This window comes from Porites lutea, chromosome 7 (assembly GCF_958299795.1).
Source record: "Porites lutea chromosome 7, jaPorLute2.1, whole genome shotgun sequence".
NCBI lineage: Eukaryota > Metazoa > Cnidaria > Anthozoa > Scleractinia > Poritidae > Porites > Porites lutea.
In genome coordinates this window covers 11,970,252-11,991,527 of record NC_133207.1, presented here as the reverse complement: position 1 = coordinate 11,991,527, position 21,276 = coordinate 11,970,252, and the positions used below count along the sequence as shown (strand labels likewise).

The following is a 21,276-nucleotide window of genomic DNA, read 5'->3' as shown; positions in this document are numbered from 1 at the left end:
TTTTTCCCCTTTAAAATGTTAAGCAATATCGTTAACATAAAGTGGCAAAGTTTAAAGACATTTCACCGAGGGAAATAAGAAATATTAAGAAAAAATGATCAAAAATGACAAAATTACTGCCTTTTTAAGGATGCGATGTTGCCATGGCAACGGCCTTAATCCAGAAACTGAAACTTGATAAAGGAGCTTTTTTACATGGGTAAACTTAGCGGTGAATTTCGTGAACCAAATCGCAAAGACAAAGTAACTAGATGTCCTTCTGTATCGTATACTAGATAGCTCGGGTTATTAGTAAATACTCTAGGGAGCCACCTTAAATGGTATTATATTTAATTGTAATCATACCTTTGTTTAGTAGTTAGCTATAGTATGTTAATTTCAGTTTAAAACCGCCAAGACGTAATAATAACAATGGAAAAATACTTATTAAAATCTTATAAAAACTACACACAAAACTTCAGTAAAATATTCATAAAAAGAAAACGCCTATATCAATACAAACTTCCGGCAAAACCCCTTCACAATTCAAAGAAATCACATAGAGTTATAAAAAATCAAGTCCAAAGTCCCAGTGGATGGCATAAACGTCAATGCGCTGATTTTAATAATACGGTTAAGGTTCTGATCCATGAGGCGAGATATAAATTTTCCGTTCCAATTTCCTGACAATAATTATAATAATAATAACAGTAATAGTAATTAAGTTAAATGAGAAAACAGGGACCGTAAATGCTCGAGTTAGCGCTCGGGCGCGCTTAATTCATTTTCTGAGTCAAGAGGAGGGTGCTTATTTTAAGGGGGCGCTTATTTTGTTTTTCAAATTTTGGCCCTAACATAACAACTGTACCACAAACTGTAATAGTCAACTGGAACGCATCTGTAAAAAGAAACAGAAATCTTTGTGTGGTCGGTCTCAAAGTTCTGTTTCCTTGAACGTCCTTTATTTCAGTTCCGTAACGAAACCCTTCATTCCTCTTCTCTACCGTACAATCAGTGAGGCTTTTTCTCCATGAGGGTGGATTGGGGAGCACTCATTATAGGATGGGCGCTTAACTTGTACTTAGCCTGGGTGGGGGAAGGGGGAGCTTACTTGAAAAAGGGCGTTAATTTGTGCATTTATGGTACTTAAAGCGACACCAGTTTCATTATAAACTTTTTAAAGAAAAAATACACGAAGATGAAAATGAAAATGAAAACGTTTAATTTTACTTACTTTAGAAGAAAGAGGCATGGCTTTTGGTTTGGGGTGTCCAAGAATTGTAGAAATGTTTTCTGCAATTACTTCCCGGATCAAATTAGAGACAAGGTCTCGGTCCACTGGTATTCCTGCGTCAACAAACAACTGAACTCCACCCAAGCCTATTGTGGCAGCTAAAACCGACAGAAAAAATAAGCTAATTGAAACGTGACCAAGGTCTAAACACTTCCCTTGCTAGAACTGATTTTCATTACTTTAAAATAAGTTATTTTATGGAATCATTTATTTGTAGGTTGTTAGAAAAAACAATGACAAACAACAACTCACAAAGCATATCAGCATCGTCACTTTCAGAATCAGGTTCAGTGTTACTTTCAGGGGTAGTCTGAAGAATTGTCAGGGCTGTGGGGTCAGGCACTGGTTGGTTCATTTCACTCACAATGCGGGCCAAGAGTTCTTGCTCAACCCTAACAACAAAAAGGTATTATCCAAACGTTTATAAGTGACATGCATCAATAGGGTAAAAGCGTCTGAAGGTCTAGCCTGAGAAAGCAGCCGACATTTCGGGAAGCGACCAACAGTTTCCCCGCAAAATGAAGTCTGAGGAACAAGCAAAGAAATTCCATACTGGTAACGTGTCACTACCCAGACCTGGGTAGTACTTCTGATAGGTTCACCGTTGAATAAACAGAAGCACTACCAAAATCAGGAAGTTAGACGTCATCAGTATGGAATTTCTACCCTTTTGTCACGCTACTTAGGGTCCTACCTTCCAATAAAGAAATCCACTTAAAGTGGAAACTACCATTAGAAGAGATTATAGTGAACAAATTTCATTGACTCGCTCTTTAAGGTTAACCTAGCTACGTACTAGAGGAACTGTAGTTTAGTATCACCCCTGTTGCACTAATTAAATGGCTTGTATTTTGTGACAGTGTAGACTAACCATTCCATAGCTCTTTCCTGCAGGGCCTTTTCTTGTCGAGTGTCAGCTTCAAGAACTCCACCCGCTTGCTCCACAGAAACTGGGGGATGAACAGGTGGAAAAGGCGGTCCATTGTATGGCTGATTCTCAAGTCCTGTCACACCCTCCAGTGTTAAAGGATGCTGAGGAGTTGGAATTCTAAGAAAGTCGTCATCAGTGTCAACCTGAGCCTAGAAAGAAATGACACCTGTCATATGTCTTTTAAGCTCCAGTTGTTTGCTGACATTTAGAGGGGGGTGGGTGGGTGGGGGGGGGGGGGGTTCTTATGCTTAAAGCCTACTGCCCTTTGGAGACCTGGAGCAAAAAAAAAATGCTTTCTTGAAATAGCAGTTCATACGTACAAGTTTATTATTATATTCTCTTAATATCATTATTTTGGACTGAGAATTTAAGTGCCTTTTTTGTCTCCCCCTATAAAAAATTTTTTCACATACATTTAGAATCTCTCTTGAATCTTGATTTTGACCCCACTATAAAGGTAGACATCAAACAGCCGAGCCGCAAAAGGCTTAATTATTTAGAAGTTTTCTTTTGCTGTCCAAATAACTTTTATTTCATTTCAATTTCTTACCTGATCTTCTTTCTTTTCCTGGGTCTCAGTTTCTTTTACTGCCAAAAAAGTTCGGAATTCCTGGTACTCGGAATCATCAGGACGAGAAACAGGCTCAGGAATGCAGTCCTGCAATACATAAAACTGCCTTGTTATACTAAAACACATGGAAAACATTCTTCATTCATTGAAAGGTCAATGTTTTTACATTCGATGGATATCTACAAAAGGCAAAATTTTCATCAAGAAATAAAAGGTGTATTTTTTAAGGGATGAAATAATGTGCACACGTTCACGTGGGTTTTATTTCATCAAGCTAGAGAATTGATCTAGGGGGTAAAATGTAAATCCTTTAACCAATGTTTAGAAAGAAGTTTTGCGACATAGACAGATAATCATGATCCTACAAATTTTATGTTACGTTTAATGGAAGTAACTCACTTTAATAAGTGGGGAACTTGGTGAAGAGGACACAGTGTCTGAAAAACTGTCAATATCCACTGTGGGTAGGACCTGCAGGAAGAAGTAAAAGAACTTGCAGAATTAAACTATCGCACAAAATACTATGGTTTAGATTATAAAAAAAACATCTTCTCACAAAAATCGAATTTTTGTCCAAACAATGATCGCCCATGACAATGATCACCCAGTTTTCCACCATGACTTACAATTAACTGGAACTTCAACAACTAGCAAGTTGAACCCTTCTTCAAACTTTGCTATGGATTAATTTTTCACACTAACAATAATTATTAATTCAATCAGAAGCTTTTACCTAAAGAAAAGAAATTGGCAAGCTTCTTTAATTCACATGTACCTGTACTTCCAGCTGTTTTTTTTTCTTCTTCTTCTGGGATAACTTCTTAACATGTTGTTTGTTTTGATGTGTTGTGCCTGGCACCGGTTCTTTTTCATACATGGTGATCACTGCAACATTTGGCCACGCAGGCTTAAAAGGCCTCACAGGACTAGGGACTGGTGCCGTCTTGGTGTCATAGACATCAGATACAATGGTATCGTTAGGGGAGGAGTTCTCAGCTTTAACTATGGATTTCAACAAAGAAAATATAATCACCTTCATAAGTATTTTAAATGCACTAAAGTAAAAACAAGCGTATAACAACCTAAATTTTTCCAAATTAGCCTAAATAGGACCTTATAGAAATGGTGTTTAGTGGGATTTTAGGCTACTTATATTAGGTTCTTAACTAGGTTCTTAATTTGATAGGGGCACTAATGATCAGCACAGATGACCATTACAGGGCATACGTGATATGGAATATTTTGTACAGTATTAAATAATTATATAGAATACAGTTTAGATGATAACCATACGGTAAATTAATCTTCCAAAGTACTAGAATGCATATCTTTCATGCAGCAGTGTCCATAAAATGCTGTGTTGGTAAAGACATGATATGGTTTTCATTTTAGTTCATTCTTTGAATCTTACTGATTGAAACCTTGACAAAACTTTTTTTTCTGTATTTTCATCTGTGCCTTCATTTTTGTAAAATAAGAACCTCTTGAAAGTTTTAGGCTAAATAGGTTCTTACATTACGAAAAGGGGGTTTAAAATGAAAATTTTAGCCTAATAGGTTCTTATACGTGGGTTTTTACTGTATTACATGTAAATCCCAAAAAAACAAAGTGAATACCGGTTATATATTTATAGTTCATGCTTGAAATCAAGTTTAGGCAATACAGACAAAGAGGAAAAATTAAATTCAAATTAATAATATCTATTATTATTAAGTAAGAGAAAATCATTATTGATTCAATGACAGTACCTTCTATTTCAGTTGAGATATACTTTGATTCTTGAGTAGGAATAGAAGGTCGTAATGCTGGGTCAGTTTTAGGTTTCCCAAGAGGAATAGCCATAGGTACCAGCTGTCCTTCTAAAGGTGTAATAGCCTTTCCGTCATCAGGAGCAAAGTATGATGCAGCAACTTGGGGTTGAAAATAATACTTTGGTTTATCTGTGCCATAAGGACTACTATGAGGTTTAGCAGCTTCCACCTTGTTCTTTCTCGGTTTTGCAACTTCTTTTTCTTTTTCTGACACCAGTGTTAGATCCTGTGAAAATGGTTTACTTGACACTGTTCCTCTCTCACAACCTGGTTTGAGCCCAGCCATGATAGCAGCTGTTTTGGGGTTCACAGGAGACTGGTAATGTAGGTATGGTGCTTTGGAGGTTGTTCTTTGTGGATGATAGGGTTGGCGGCCATAAACACTTGACAGGTACACTTGTTTCTGTGCTGGAGTTACTGATGCAGCACGGTTTGAAAACACTTGAGTCTTCGTGGACTACAAAATTATTATTTATTTTAAAAAGATAAATTTTAATTGTAAAAAAAAATTGCCCAGTTTTATCCAGTATCCTCCTTTCTTGCAAGAGAATGAGTATCTAGGAATTGACTGAATGGACATTAGCAAACAGAGGAGATGGAAAGATGTATGGACCATAAGATACAGTCAAACTCCCATAAGTGACCACCCAAAATGCGAATATTTTTAAAATTAGTGGATGCTTTCAAGGTTGATACAGGATATGTGTAGTTCCACATTGTCGCTAAAAGTTTTTCCCACACTGTGAGTAGCTAACGGTGTAGTAATTACAGCAAATAAAGAGATTAGACCATAAATCAAGTGGTTGCTTACAAGAGGTTAAAAACAGTGGAAACTGATCTCATCCCAAAAGTGGTTGTGGTCCTTTACCAGGGATCATGACCACTTTCAAAAAGGGGGCTTCCAACAATGGGGCTTTGACTGGAAATATTTTATTCACTTGGTGTTTTGAATAGGTGATAGCTTATGCGAGGTGGTCACTTACTGGAAGTGGTCGCACATGAAGGTTTAATGATATCATTGAACTTTAAAACAATTAGGTAGTTAAGTTGGTCACCTTGTTTCTCTTGACATCCCTTTTCACTGATAAATTTTCTTTGCTTGTGAGTTTCTTCTCAGGCAGATTTTCCTTGCCTGTTGGTTTCTTTAATATCTTTTTTCCAAGAAGTGACTGTTGGTTTGTAAAATGCTGTGAGGTTCCTGATAGCTTTTGCTTTTTTGTCAGATTTGAGTTTTCCTTAACAACCTCTACTGAACTAGAAGTCTCTTGATCTATTTCTCTCTAAGACAAACAATACTTCAGCCTGTTAATTTTTCATTAGTTATTAAAACAACAATCAAACTGCAAGCAATTCACTACAAAATGACACACTAGATCAAGATGTACCTGCACTAGACCAGTGATTTCTTCTATTTTTTTATCTACTTCTCTTCGTATTCTCAGCATATCACCAAACTCACTAAAAACATCCAATTAAACAACATAAGAGAGAATTCTAACAAAATTCATTTGATATTAGTCACATGACTCCTACATGACTTCTCATTTATTTCTGACTCTATTAAAAAATCGTTGTTAAATATTAATTACCCAGTCAGTAAAGATATGTCATCCACCGGGTGATATAAACCATGTTCCTCTCTTTGTCTTGTTACTGCCTCAAAATTCCTCTCGAGATTTTCTCTGTGATTTTGAACATCTTGAAGGATGTGCTCTGCATCAGCAAGGTGTGTAAGATGAATTGGCATAGCTGGGAAAATACCTGGAAAAAAAAAAATTCTGAACTTAACTGCTAAGAAGCTTCAGGTTTTTTCAAACTAGTGACAGCTGACACTACAGCTGCCCCCTTCGTTCAACAGTATTCTTGGTTTCTGTGCAGCTCTTTGAAATATACTGAATTTTATAATTGAAGACTTCCACACATTTCTCACATACAATATGTGAGATAAAAACAGGAAATGCAAGGTTCGATGCACTAATTCAGGCCTGGGGGTTGGGGGGGGTGAGGGGGGGTTGGCAGGGCATAGTCAACGTGAAAACCAGACCCTGATGAGTACAACAAAATTCTAAAATACATACCCTGTTTAGGACAACACCCTCAATGTTATTACCATCTTTTGAACAAAGGACAAAATGCACACAGTCCTGTTTTTAAAGCCATTTATATCTGGCAATTGCAATAGAGCAAATTCACGTTTTAATCATTGTTTTTGTATACAAAATTCATCTAGGAATTAAATCAAATCAATCCTGCAGGATATACTTTTTAACAGACTCGCACAAAATTACATAGTTACTCTGTTAGGACAGAGGAGTCAAAAACCATACCCTGTACTTTCAAAACAGCTGCTCCACAGAATGTCACTGAACACACGTAACACAAAAGAGTATCGAAATATGACTGTACAATAAGTGTCACAAAATCAACATAATGCAGTCCCTTCTGGCATTTTTTGTTTTACATCATCCTAACCATTTCATACTTGTGCAGGGTGTGAACAGTAGAAACATGATTAAGTACTTTCCTACATTTGAGCGAGCTACCACGATGCCTCCTCAGGATTTTCGCATTTTGGGTGAAATCCCTGTGGGGGCAATTACAAGGTTTTATAATACAATTTACATGGTGCATTCCTTTTTACTCATTGGAATACTGGAATTGTACTAATAAAATGCTGACAGGCTGTGTATTTAATAGTCCCATATCCAAGAAGCACTGTCTTGTGTTGTACCTTCCCCATATATTATATTACCCTTACAAAAAATTGTATAATAAAACCTGTTGATCTGGGTGGAAAGACTGGGACTGCTGTTGTCCTGGTAGCAACCTGTGAATTATTAAAAAGTATAATGTTCACAATCTATGGTCAACTTTGATTAATGATTTTGCAGCAAATGATCATGAACAATAAGATAAAAAAGGAAAACTAGCTGAGGAAAAACCTGAAACACAAATATAAACCTTCACTTACAAACCGGCTACCTATTCAAGTATGGTTAATAAATATGACATAGTCGCTGCTGTACTCCTTTTACTGCTTTGAACTGCAGGCACCTTCTTACTTCCTCCCCTTGGAAAAAAAACAACCATGGAGCCCCACAGGAAACAAAAGACAGCTAAATAGTCTATTAAGGGTAATTATTAGCATTTAAACAATAAAACAGCAAATTCCATCAAAAGAAAAGAGAAAATGACAAGAATCCCATGAGAAAATGAGGTAGCAGCCATTGTTCTCACATACAGATGTTGTTGGTCAATAGCATTTGACTTGTTCTTCAGGTGTAGCTCTTTGAACTATACTGATTCATATTGATTCATATATAGAAAATACCAGGAAACGCAAGGTTCCACGACTGATTCAAGTTGATTTACACAGCTTTGATCAAAACATTTTTAGTTTCGAGATTGATTAAAAGTGGTATGAATTTTTCTCTACTTCTCTTTCACTTTTTAAATGCAGTTAATTTTATTAGCCAGAAAGTATAAAAGCCTTAGAAATTAAAAGGTTTGATTAATTCATCCTCACGCGTTCTAGTCATTTTTTTTTAACTATTAAGACAATTAATACTTCAAGAAAAAACTTTATTGAAGGGCATCTGTGCACAGGATCAATACATCAGCACAGGATTGGTCTGTGAATTTCTGTAATCGTCCATTGCTCCCCCAGTGGTAAGCTAGCCATTGATTGACCACAGGCTCGTTGGCATAGGAAAACTTGCTTAGACTGAGTCTTACTCCCCCAGAGAGAGGTGCCTGGCAAATCGTTTCCAGTCTGGGATTTGTGAATGATAAACTTGTGTCTGGCAAACTCTCCAAGTGTTTATATATATACAATCATACACCCATTGTAACTTCATCCATGCTTAACAAGTTTTCCAAGTGTTTATTTATATACAGTCATACACCCCTTGTAACTTCATCCATGCTTAATGAGTGTCTTTTGGTCCATAACTTTCAAAACAGCTGCTCCACATAATGTCACTGAACAAATGTAACGCAAATATAAGTGTCACAAAATCAACCTAAGCGGTCCCTTCGAGTATTTTCTGTTTTACATCATCCTAACCATCTCTTTAATACTTGTAGGCATGAACAATAGAAACGTCCTCATTACCCAACAATTCTACGCAGCCCCTATAATCAAGCAAATCAAGATTTTTTTCTGGCATACTGACAGTATATTTCAACTGTAAGTACTTTTCATATATACACACAATTACAAGCTACTAGGATGCCTCCTCGGGATTTCTCCTTCTGGGCGAAATCTTTGCAGGGGCAATAAAACAATAGAGTTTATGTTAATGTTTTGGGCTCGACTCAGACTCATCTTAGCCCGAGCCACTGAGCAACGGTTAAAATGAGCTCTGAGAAAGGCCCAAAACATATTTATGCCGGCACAAACATATCATTAAAGTCTATTACCACTATGGAGGGCATTGGAAAAACAAGGACTTCTCAAAATGACAATAAGGCAGTCTGAATCAAATCACATGAACATTTACATGTTGGTTGGCTTTTATTTTTGCCCAAAACTAGCTAGAAATTACAATATTGTGCCATTTGCAAGGCAGCTGCCTAAGAAAATTTTTAAGGAGACCGAGCCACATTTCTAGGAGCCCAATTAAACAAAAAACCTGCATTTTTCATCAATTCCTCTTCTTTGGACTAGGTTGCAGCTAATTAGCATAAGAATGGCTAAAAATGAGTTTTGCAAAAAAGAAGCAAATTTTCCAACTACTCTGATATAATTAAACAGCTTTTTTGTTTCTTAGGCATGCGCAAAAGCCAGCATTTGAACTTTTTTTGCAAATCTATTTCAATCTTTCTCTCTCGCTCTCTTTTTTTCCTTTGCATGCCTTCCTTGTTTATTAGCAGTTTTGTTGCCCACTTTATCGTCTTTCTCTTGCTTGGAATTGTGGGTGGCTAACTTTTTAGTAAGGGGACAAATTTAATCTTCAAAGAGTGGTAAGCAAACAGTGAAATTGTTACAGATTTTTCACCAAAATTTTACCTTTTTTTGTGAGTGTAACTCTGTCAGGATTGGTCAGAATATCCAAAACAAAGGATCACTGGAAAGATCAGTCGTTAATTTGCTGACGTTTGTCACGTGCTTCACACATGAGCCCCTGGCTCGGATACTGAGGGCAACCTCAATCCCACGCAATGACTTTAAATAAATTGATTGACTGATTGAAATTGATGTTGCTTACCAATTGATACCCTGCAAGTAGAGGCCCTTCGATCCTCCTGGTTAAGTCAGGAAGCCTTATGGACTCAAAGAAATCCAGTTTCGAAACGCGAAAACCGAGTCTTGAGTTTCGAGAAACAAGCATTTTTTTATATTCACCAATCGAAAGGATTTCGTGAAACGATTTATTTCTCGAGAAACATAAGAATAACCTTTGCACGTTCAGCGAACGTACAGACCAACAGCACTTGAGTCTACCCTTTTAAAAAAAAGCAAAGTTAAGTTTAAGTTTTTAGGTGATAAAGGACCAACGAAAGGTTTTTTATCTGAGAGTTTAGAAAATTGATTCAGTATTTTTTGTATCAGGTCTATCTTTTGAACTATCACAACTGTTCTTACATTTCTGAAGGTTTGTATTTATGTGTGTCACACATGAGGGCATAAATTAAAAAGAGATTGAAATATGATCTTGAATAGCTGCTGTGAATAATTTAAAAGAAACTGGAATGTTTTTACCAGCCTTTCAAAAGTTACCACAACTCAAGAGGTTTAAAGCCTGGATCAAAGGTGTGTTTGAAGCATATGGATGATTGGCAATATAATTATCTCTCGCTAGGAGCCCTAGAACAAAAATGGAGGTTTTCTTGTGCCTTAACACTTCATTATGGTCATGTGACATGTATCACGAGACCAAAAATTGAAAATAAAGGAAATTGGTGAACTGGTGGCGAATTTATTTTGTTTTATAAACAAATTGGCATTTCTGTAAAAGGATTAACATAGCTAATTTTCTACGTTTGGAATGAATGTACGTGAAGTTTAAAATTAAAGATTTAAATAATTAAAGATTAAATTTGGGCATTTAAAATGATGTTTTCCCTCATCAGTTTAAATTGAAGTGCTGGACGGTCATTCCAAATGTGAAGTGTTAGAAATATTTAACATGAATTAGAAAAATGTTATTGTTAGATTTCTTTTCTTAAACAGGCCACCAATTGGTCAACAATTTAAGATTTTTAGCAAAATGGTCAAGCGACATATCATGTGACTTATTAACATTATAATAATATTTATACTTTAAAATATTAAGAACAATGAGTTCTTTATGTGTGCCAAATTTTGATTCAACGTCATCACTTATCAGATCTATGGTGAAGTTATAGCCAATAAATCATTTTCCACATGTAAACCCCTTAGTCCCACTCCTTAAACTACTTGAGAAAATGTACAGCAAAGAAAAAGAGGTGTAGATAACGCTGAACAAATGATACAAGAAACCTCCAAGTGTACCGTTTGTGTTCATAGCAAGATAGAAAACGCTACAAAGTTGAAAAAGTTACCATACCCTATGTCACATGTAATTTGAAAGCTTTTGCTTTTCCACGGATCGATCGCGCCGTTTTATCAGTTTCTACTTCATGCAGTGGCGACCTAACGTTTCTAACACTGAAGGAAAAGTCATGATTCTATTATCAAAGGTTTTTCGAAGACTATTAAATTCATTCAATGTCATTTTCAGACAAGAAACTTTAACTGCTCTGAAGCGGAAGTCACACAAGCTAATTTCAAGACATAGTACTTGTTTGTTTACCTTTTATCGGCAGAATATTTTTTTGCCAACAGCCAACGATCAGAAGTTTTTTGGTATCGTTTCAGAAATGCGGAATGAGAAGGGAATTTTGTCATTTGTTCACTGGAAGTTATAACTGACAATCATAAGTTTAAGGCACCCATCAGAGCTCCCAGATTGAAATTTTGGTTTCCCATGGGTTTTTAAAAACTGTAATAAACTTGAAAGCTCAGCACGTAAGTGTTAAAATGAAATGTACATGCATGTATACAGGGTTTGTACCCTTTTTCAGAAACAATTTTCCAGGACTTTTCCAAGCCTATTCAGATTGATTTTTTCCAGGAATCCAAAATTCACAATTCTCAGAAGTGACAAATAATATTTTATTTATTTCTACTTACAATTTCATTACATTGCCAGCCATACAAATAGGGACAATAAAGAAAAAAAATAAAATATCAACAAATTGATTGAACACTAAATTCTCAGAAGTAACATAAGAAATCCAGGGTTGATAGTTAGTAGAATTATTAATCCCATCTTTAATCATTCTTCAGCTGTTGGAGCTTTCCTGATTCCATCCAACTGCTCATCAATGCCTTTCAAGGCTGCCCTCTTTTCCATGGCAGATCTTTGGAAACTGTTTGATTTGGCAACCCAAGTAAGGTTTCTTGAATCTTCCACCCTCTCAGCAAATTCATCTACGGTCTTCAGTAGAGCCTCTATATCAGTTTCAATTACCATTTCGTTTTCTTAAGCAAATCGATCTCATCCATTGTTGCCTTTCGCTAAAGCAATTTTTCCTGGGACGCTTAACTCTTCTGCTCTTAGGAAAGATAATTCTGTCAAGCTCCAACAGATGACATAAGAAGTTGCTTTCAGATTTGGTAATTGACAAGGCTTCCAACTGATTCAATGTGACCATGAATGATCTTTCTGACAGGTTCTCAACTGCCACTTCTTTGTTTACAAAAAAACCTCTATTAACTGTGGATTGACCATGAGACACTAGCAGCAGTAATTTAACCACACTCCACTGACACTTTACAGCCTGTTGCTTATCACCAGCCATGCATGCATGTGTTCATACAACAGCGTGTGAACTCTTGAAATGGGTTCACTTGGGTAAAAATCTTCAAAGGTAGGCCAATTACCTGCACATTCATCCAGAAACTGTCCAGACTGATATATCTCCTCATCACACTCATAAGTCTTCAATCTGTGGCCTTCCACAAGAATTTCAAGAACTCTTTTCATTTTGCTGACACACGTTTCTTTCTCTAATGCCATTAGCATATTTCTTACAAGTCGATATTTATTGGTGTTTTGTCATGCAGTTTAGAAGCTGTTTTTGCAAGAAAATCTTCACATTCCATTTTGAATTGAAGAGCTTGCCTTTCACACAAATTTCTCACACTTTTCTTTCAGCATCTGTTGTGCTACAAAGCCAACATCAACTTTCTTAACTGCTGTTCTTTGTCGGTAGGCTTCAACTTCAGGATCTTCAAAGGAGATGTTGTGTTTCCATAAGATAAATATGCTTCTTTCCCTTTTCACGGCTTTTCACTGCTGATTCTCCCACGTTTGATACATATCAAATGCCTTCACACAAACTATGCATTTTGCTTCAAACTTGTCCATGTCACATTCCAACCACAATGTATAGGAAGAGTTTTTCAACCAACGGTCACTAAACGAACATTTACCAGGAATATTTAAGAATAAAAATGTTTAAAACTAAGGACAACCATCGACTGATGCATAAATCTCCAACTTATGAAATCATGCATATCTCCAGGTTACTAAGGGACTAATTTGTACTGGGAAAAAACACGAAAGAGAAATATTTATGCAGTCAAAACCACAAACGCATAGCATGTTATAATAATAATATTCTCAAAAACGTTTTCTCATTTGTGTTAAGGAAAACATTATTACTTTATTCAGTTTAACAGATTTCCAGGACTTTCCAGGACCAGCAATATTTTTCCAAACATGACAATAAAATTCTAGGACTTTCCAGGATTTCCAGAACCCGTACAAACCCTATATGTGTACAAAATGTTAAACTAACAGTTTGGCATAATTGCTTGAACTGAGTGTGCTTGGCTTGAAGAAACGTATCTAACTTTTGAAGATCTTCTTCCTCGGGCTGAGGAGGTTAAGAAGTTACAAATTGTTTGTTGTTTTCTGAGTTTTCAGCCATGGTTTGAACTTGACATTGTGATTTCTTTGACAAGCAATGCAAGAAAATAGCCTGAACATTGCAACGGCTTCTTAATTTTGATAGACTGCATATATGCTTATATCGGGGGGCTTAATATTTAATTTAGCAAAGCCAATGGTATCAGTTCTCCATTATAAAGAACTAGAATACAAAGTGGAAAAGCTCAGGCACAAGAAGTTGGAGGTCATGCAGCCAAGAATGAAGAAAAAATCTGTGAACTTCCATTTGGTGAATAAACCATCAACACAAAGTTTTGGTCGTGACTGAGTAATGCAGTCTATCATTTATTAGAGAATAATAATAAGGGGGAGGGGAGTGGCTTATTAACTTTCTTCCCCTGACAAGGGGGAGGTGGGGGGGGGGAGGCTATTAGAGAGAGGTGGCTTATTTGAGGGGAGGGCTTAATAGAGGATTTACAGTGGGATATCAAAAATAGTCATCAGGATTATGGGATGGACAGAAATTCTGGGTCGAGAAGAAGGGAAAGAAGAACTCTTCACTATTTGGAACCCTCATAACTGTTATGAGTGCCAATGCACCCTTTCACTTTATCTAGGGGATAAATTTTTTTATTTAAATATAAACTCACCAGATATTCATCAAGGGGAGATGGACCAACAGGTCTAAAATCTGCTGTACTGGAATTACTAGGAACATTCTCCTATTAAAAAAAAATATATAATAAATAATTTCTTCAAATCCTTTCTCAAGACACTTTTATGGTCCTAATTTACAGCTTTTTGTGGTCTTTAAAGAGGCAAGTAAATTTATTGTCATTTTCATTTTTTACAAACTTGAGTTAAAACTTTCACTAATACTGGCTACTTTCACCTTTATTTAGGACAGCTTCATGGCTGGAGTAAGCATGAAGATTAACAATAATGATCATCAATCTCATTCATGTAAAGAAGGGCATTTGACCCTGACCTGATCTAGTGAGTACTTTTCCTATAATGCATCTAGATTTGTTTTGAACATCAAGATCTGCCAGGGTTTTGTCATGGTCATTTTTTGAAGATGGACTGGAGGACTAGAACCATCAGAAGCTACTTAACAGCATTATAAATTAATGTACCTTATGGAGGTGATGGTCAATAAGTTCTTGTTTGAGGCTTTTCATCTCCTGTACCCAACAAGTGAATTAGAATCAGTAAACGTACAGGGTCTGAAATTGCGACCAGCTGGTTGCCAATGCAACTGAAAATATAGCGCTGGCAATTAGAATTTCAGGGCTGGTCGCCAGCAGGCGACTAACTGTCATTGCCTTGTCAATGTTTTGAACAGTGGGACTGCTCAAGGAATTAATTTTGTTTTAAATGGAAAATGATCACATTTGATTTCCAGATGAAAGTTCCCCGTTGTCTTGTCAAAGTTTTTAATCTCCATAGAAAACAATTCAGGGTAAGAAAATAATTGAATTTAAGAAAATACAAAAAGCATTTATCTCTTTACAGGCAAATGAAATCACAGAAGGTGGGAGACTGCATGGTACGATCCATACGAACATTATTATTTTTGTTCCGAAGTGAAATAGTACAAGCAACATGGCGCACAAGTACTTGGAAAGGCAGTCTTCAAACTAAGAGGGCTGTTTATTTAATGAAAAGTCCTAAGCCTAAGCTACACAATCATATAATGCCTTTTTGTACATGGCATTCTGACTTTGCATTCGTTCACGAGTATTAAAGATAATGCTTTAAGTGTGTTTCCCTGTTAAGCAAAAATTTTACAGGCACTTGCTTGCAAGTAGAATTCTGCATCTGGCAACTAAAAAATAAATTTTCAGTCGCCACTTGGCACCTGCATAAAAATGGTTAATTTCGGACCCTGTTAAACAACTGGAAACAATAAGAGAGAAAAATTTTTTTTTATTTAACACTAGTCAGATTCACAGCCATTACACTTCCTGAAAATCAGTTACATTGCCTTTGTCTTTTAACTTAATACAAAATGTATTAATTATAATAATTATTGATAATAAAAGCTTTGCCAACAAGCTGTTGGCTGAAACCTAATTAAACATGCAGCTATTTTCTCACTTACATTAAATAAATAAAATAATAATCTCATCAAATGAAGGGGTTTTCTGGGAGGTTCTTACTAAGATTTAAAAAAATAATAATATTAAGAAATCACTTAAACTACCAAATAACATGACTATACAGTTGCTAAATAGCTAGTCCAGCTTTGAATTAAAATTGAATATACACAATAGACAGAGTAATAAACAGGTCTTTTTCTCGTTGGAATTTGTGAATATATTACTTTAGATTGAGGCTAAGGCTGTAAAAAATGCGTCTTCACTTCTTTAATTCAGCGGTCATAACGAACTTGAAAATGGACTATTAATGCACCTAATAAAAAGTTGCTTTTCTACCCCAATCAGTTTTTAGGAATGGGATTCTAGTAAGTGCATATTTCACTGCATGCTAATATCTGTGCAAAGTCCCTTGAAGTTGATCTAAAAGTCTCAAGGTGCTCTGATATATATCCCCCTTGGCCTTTACTGCATTATGTACTGCACAGCCTCAGTGAAGAAAATTGTGCCCAGCAGCCAGCTAAGGGACTCCATTTGAATGAATGAGTACTTGTGACTTCAGTCTTTCCTAGTTTCCTCAGTCTTTCTTAGTAAGAATTCTTTTTGACTAGTACAGCAGCTTAGCTAGAAAATTATGATTTTTGATACAAGCACTAAACTTTGTAGGAATATTTACATTCCCAGGCTGATCATTTACTGATATAGTGCCAAGATTAAGTGAAATACTTTGTCTTGCTCTTTTTGTTTAGATTTAATGCATGTCTTATGTCAAAATACAGGTACAACAATACACAGCCCTCGTTTGAAATATTTGGGTCAGATTTTCACGCACTATAGCATTACCGCCTTTAAGTTCCTATAATGAAGCTTAAAAATGTTGAAAAACCATTTGTTTGCGATTAATCATTTTCTTGTCAGAAATGCATCCCTCTCATATAAAGCCTTTGAGCTTACTGCAAAGCTTGTCTGAGTCACATAGGGAATCTATCTATAATTAGAAAATGTGTACAGCGCTATTCACCTGAAATTTCGAGCTATGCCGCTGGACTAGTCCAATCTATTCAACCTGAAATGTTTGTAAATGTTTCATTTCAAATTTCAGACCAGGCTTGAACTCCCCCCAAAAAGTCACCATTGATCGTTAAATGGGGTAAAACAAAGCTCAGTTGAAATATGCAATGTGAGTCTTGTCATCAAGTATGGGGGAGAAGAGGCAGGGTGGTCACAACCTCCTGCTTCCTGTACCCCGTTCTCCTGCTTCCTGTACCTTTTCGTCCCTTTGTCTCCCAACCCCCACCCTTTAATGTGTTTCTCCTGTTATCATGTAAAATAAAAAGATCAGAAGCACCGGTTTAGTGTTAAAGCTGTGGAGTAATTTGCCAAAGATGAAAATTGTTACAAGGGTCAGTTTTCTTAGTTAAACTAAGTTTTCACTACCTTGGTTATCTAGGAAACCAGGAGCACACAAAGGACCTAGAGATATAGTATTGAGTGGCAATATGGGCATGATAGCGCCCATCAGGACTGCGAATGGCACACTTTTCTAGGGAGTTTCGGGAACATGCTCCTCTGGGAAAATTTTTGAGATTGAAGTTCTCTGAGATGCAATCTATGCTAGTGCATTCTGGACGCTTAAATTTAACAAATGCCTGGATTCCATATTGAACATGTAATACTGAAATATTTCATAAACCACAAAAGGGGGGCTGGGCCCACCCCAAAATCCGCCCTTGTTGACCATCCCTTCTGACATCCCACTACAGTAAAAATAGTTTCAGTCTCAGTCCACTGTGCAGTGTAGCTATTGCAGTTATCAAAGATGCATTAACACGGATTTAGGAATCCGGAAATTACCGGGATCATGCCATTTAAAAATGAAGTCGAAGAGCCAAACATTTTGGTAGAGTTTGGTACTCCTGTCTAGTTCCCCCAGCATGTACTTGTACTAATTGCATATAACCGTATTCATGTATAGTACTACTTTTGTCACTCAATAAAATAAAAAAATAACAATTTGCAGGTAGCACATCCACTTAGTGGTTCTTCGTCTACCTGATTCCTGGTCAAATTGGAATTTGGAAATGTTAGTTTTTGAGGAGAGGGGAAAACCGGAGTACCCAAAGAAAAACCTCTCGGAGCAAGGGAGAGAATCAATCACTAATAGCAACTATGAAAAATGTAAAACTACAATGCATAGTATGGGAAATCACACCTACCATGCAGTTCGTAATCTTTTGCTATAATTTTATCTTTGTTGTCTATGAATTCCAACCAGACAGCTGGCTTCCAACACTGTTTGATTCCCTATTCTAATAGGTAGTGCTTTGGCCTTGTCCAAAATAAAAAATTGTGTTGTTAATCGAACTACTCTGCACTCTCCAGCACGATCATTGAAGCGGCATTCCTTTGACTCAAGTTTACACCATGCAGCAAAATCTTTAGTGTTTTGTGATCTACAGTCATACGAAGCGAGTTCCCAGGAAGGTCTTCCATGGATGGATTTTTTCCCTACCATGCCGAAAAATACTGAGACCAATCAAAACGGTCTTTGACGACCTTTGACCTGACTTGCTGCGTCGTTCTTGCAGGGAATTTTGACAGCTAGAGAGACAGACAAGACACTGACACAACTGACACAGTCAACACAGGTGTACATGTGTCATGCCATCTCATTCATGATCTATGATGTAAGCGACTTGGAAAGGTTTCCAATTTCATCGGAAGTAATGCTGTCTTTTTTTTTATCCTGAGTACGAATTTTCATTTTTGGACTTTTCTCGCCTATAAATTTTTGCTTTTAGCCTCTGAGAGTGCTAAATGGAAGTCAAGAAATGTTGTTGGTCTCATTTCTTTGACTGGATGATAAGCAGTAACAAATAACAAAAGCTTGCCTTTCTGAATTTCTCTCCAGCCTCCCGACATCTTAGAGATCCCGCTTCCCACCCTTTTTTCTCCCATCTCTCGTACCCCTCCCGCCCCCCTTCCCCCCACTCACAAGTATATGAAAGACTTGTGCACAGTTAATAGAGCAATCATTAACCTTTAGCCCTGTACTCCTTGTTATTTCGGAAAACCTTGTGTGCAACGTTTTAAACTATGTTGGCAATACAGAGTTACTACAAATTTACTGGTGGTTCACTTACGGTAAGAATATCTCCCAACTCAGTCTTCATTTTCCCAACTTCACTTGATAGTGCCTCTGTAACTGAGCTCTGTGCAAATGTGCTTCTGAAAACAAATAAATAATGTATTAGTTGAAAAATATCATAAAATTATCATAGACATAGCAAAATGTTTGAAAGCCAGACATGAACATTCTGTGCAAGTTTATAATCAACAAGAACTCTAGCCTGCGAAAACATCCCTTTCTCCTCGCTCTTCGCCGATGGGGACGTTTCGCGAGGAGGAACGTGAAATCTGTCCGTAAAATCTGTCCGGAATCCGGTCAGAAGCGCTGATTGGTCGACGTGGTAGTTACATTGTTTTAGCTATTGTTTACGAATGACAGACAAAAGACAAAAGGCCACAAAGGTCAAATGTAAACGCAAAGAATCTCTAACAAAACAGTCAATAATTGAGGAATATAGTCTTCTCTAGAAGAAGCATTTGAGTTTTGCTGAAGCTCATTAGCAGATGAAGACAACACTTTACCAAAATCGACCAGAAGACACGTAAAATTGGACAAATTTGTATTTGGAACCCCATGACTACTGGATTTATTATGTCAACATTTGATTGCGTCATCAGTATGGAATTTCTGCTGCTGAGTCCCAGACGTTCCTCCTCGCGAAACGTCCCCGGCAGCGAAGAGCGAGGAGAAACAGATGTTTTCGAAGGCTACAAGAACTCTCTTAAAATCAGCGTTTAGTCTCGCTTGTTTGGAGACTAGATAAGAAATGAGGTGATAATTAGTCTCGCTTGCGTAAGCAGCAAGACTAATAATCTGCAACAGGTTTTTCTTCGTATTTAAGACACAAAAGAGGGGTCATTGTGCCAGGCGTTCCTAGTGGAAACCGTGGAAACTGGGACTAAGAATCACTGTGCGATCAAAGCCACACATATTTTGCGAAGAAAACTTAGGAAACAATAAATTTAGAGCTTTTCCGAAACGTTTCACTCCACGAATTATATCGCTTTGAAGTGTTGATTACTTTGGAACCTTCATTGTATGCAAATGGTCTTGTGATGAGCATGCGGTTTACTTTCGTCAATGATTGAAATGACATGCCATGTAAATAACTTTTTTGATCTCTGGCAATGATGTAATTTCTCTGGAACTGAGGCCCTTGAATTTTTGTGTATTTATACATGTGTATAGCCTGCGACCGGACATATTTCTGGTCGTTGCTAACAGGCGTACTAAATCAATTCAGAAACAAATAAAATATATCAATGTCGATAAAGAAGGAAGTAAAAAACTTAAGCGAGTAAATCCTATTGCGTGTAGAAATAATCGCCTCCTCATTTCTCAATCTAATCTCCAAGCAAGCGAGACTGACTACCGCTGTAAGAGCGTTCCAATTCCACACAAAACAGGATTTACTCGCTAAAACTTTTTCACTGTCAATGGTCAAGTATTCTTCACCATATTTACTTTTTATATCATATTCAATGATTTGTTTCTGAATTGCTTTAGAACACGTGTTGGCGATAACTGCAAATATGCCGGCGGTAGCAGGCAATATGCGTGAATAATTACACGAAAATTTAAGGGCTTCGATTCCAGAGAAATTACATCATTGCCAGAGATAAAAAACATGATGAGAACGTGGCGCGTCATTTCAATCATCACCAGAAATAAAGCACATGCTCATCACAAGACTCATTTGCATAGAAATGGAAGTTTACAACACTCACCATCGAAGTTTTGCTAATTAAGATTTTTTTTTTTCGACCACTGAAGTGTTCACATGTTCCAAAGTAATAGACGCTTTCAAGCGATAGAATTTGTGGACCGACCTGTTCCGGAAAAGCTCTAAATTTAAATTTTCTTAACCTTTCTTTGCAAAATGTGCATGGCTTCGGTCACGCAATGTTTCTTAATCCCAGTTTCCACGGTCTCCGCTAGGAAGGCCTGGGAGCATGATCCCCTTTTTGTGTCCTAAATATGAAGAGTAACAGCTTGCAGATTATGAGGCTCACGCAAGCGAGACCAATTATCTTGAGAACTAAGTAATAACATATAGTCAACAGATAATTCAGACATAGCCATTTCACAAAAAAGACATTTTTTTATTGACCTGCCAGGTTGAAAATGCCATGACACCTTTTTAATCAACTACCAAATAACAAATTATTATTGACTTAACTCTCTTACAGTTATGTTTTGCTTATAAAAAACACACAAAAAATTGGACCCAAACAAAAAAATTATAAGTAACCATAAAGGCATTATTCTTGCATAAGTATCATGAGAATTCATTTGAAAATATCACAACCGATGTCAAAATCGGGATTTTTCCTATCCCAATCGCATATTGGTTGGGATTCAGGATTTTCACACAAAGTGGGGAGAATCCTGAATGTTTAGACTGTCTGTAATAAGAAGACCTGCAGTCCAAACATCACAATCAATATCTAGTCAGTGAAATCGTGACACAAACAAAACCCAATTATTCTTACTCATTTATTTTTTGAGTCTCTCATACATTTTCTTTTTCCTGGTCT

General features: G+C 36.8%; 1 protein-coding gene across 1 annotated transcript in view; it reads right to left on the bottom strand.

The window, feature by feature from the left end:
- The window catches only part of LOC140942654 (uncharacterized), a 69,065-nt gene that overhangs the window by 7,839 nt on the left and 39,950 nt on the right, over positions 1-21,276 (bottom strand). The window contains exons 10-23 of the mRNA XM_073391599.1: positions 18,753-18,837; positions 14,647-14,694; positions 14,161-14,232; positions 7,365-7,413; positions 6,176-6,347; positions 5,972-6,044; positions 5,642-5,866; positions 4,524-5,043; positions 3,551-3,777; positions 3,175-3,246; positions 2,755-2,862; positions 2,145-2,353; positions 1,526-1,665; positions 1,214-1,371 (exon numbers count right to left, since the gene is read on the bottom strand). Coding sequence (XP_073247700.1) covers positions 1,214-1,371; positions 1,526-1,665; positions 2,145-2,353; positions 2,755-2,862; positions 3,175-3,246; positions 3,551-3,777; positions 4,524-5,043; positions 5,642-5,866; positions 5,972-6,044; positions 6,176-6,347; positions 7,365-7,413; positions 14,161-14,232; positions 14,647-14,694; positions 18,753-18,837 — 2,158 coding nt within the window. The remainder of the gene's footprint in view (positions 1-1,213; positions 1,372-1,525; positions 1,666-2,144; positions 2,354-2,754; positions 2,863-3,174; positions 3,247-3,550; positions 3,778-4,523; positions 5,044-5,641; positions 5,867-5,971; positions 6,045-6,175; positions 6,348-7,364; positions 7,414-14,160; positions 14,233-14,646; positions 14,695-18,752; positions 18,838-21,276) is intronic.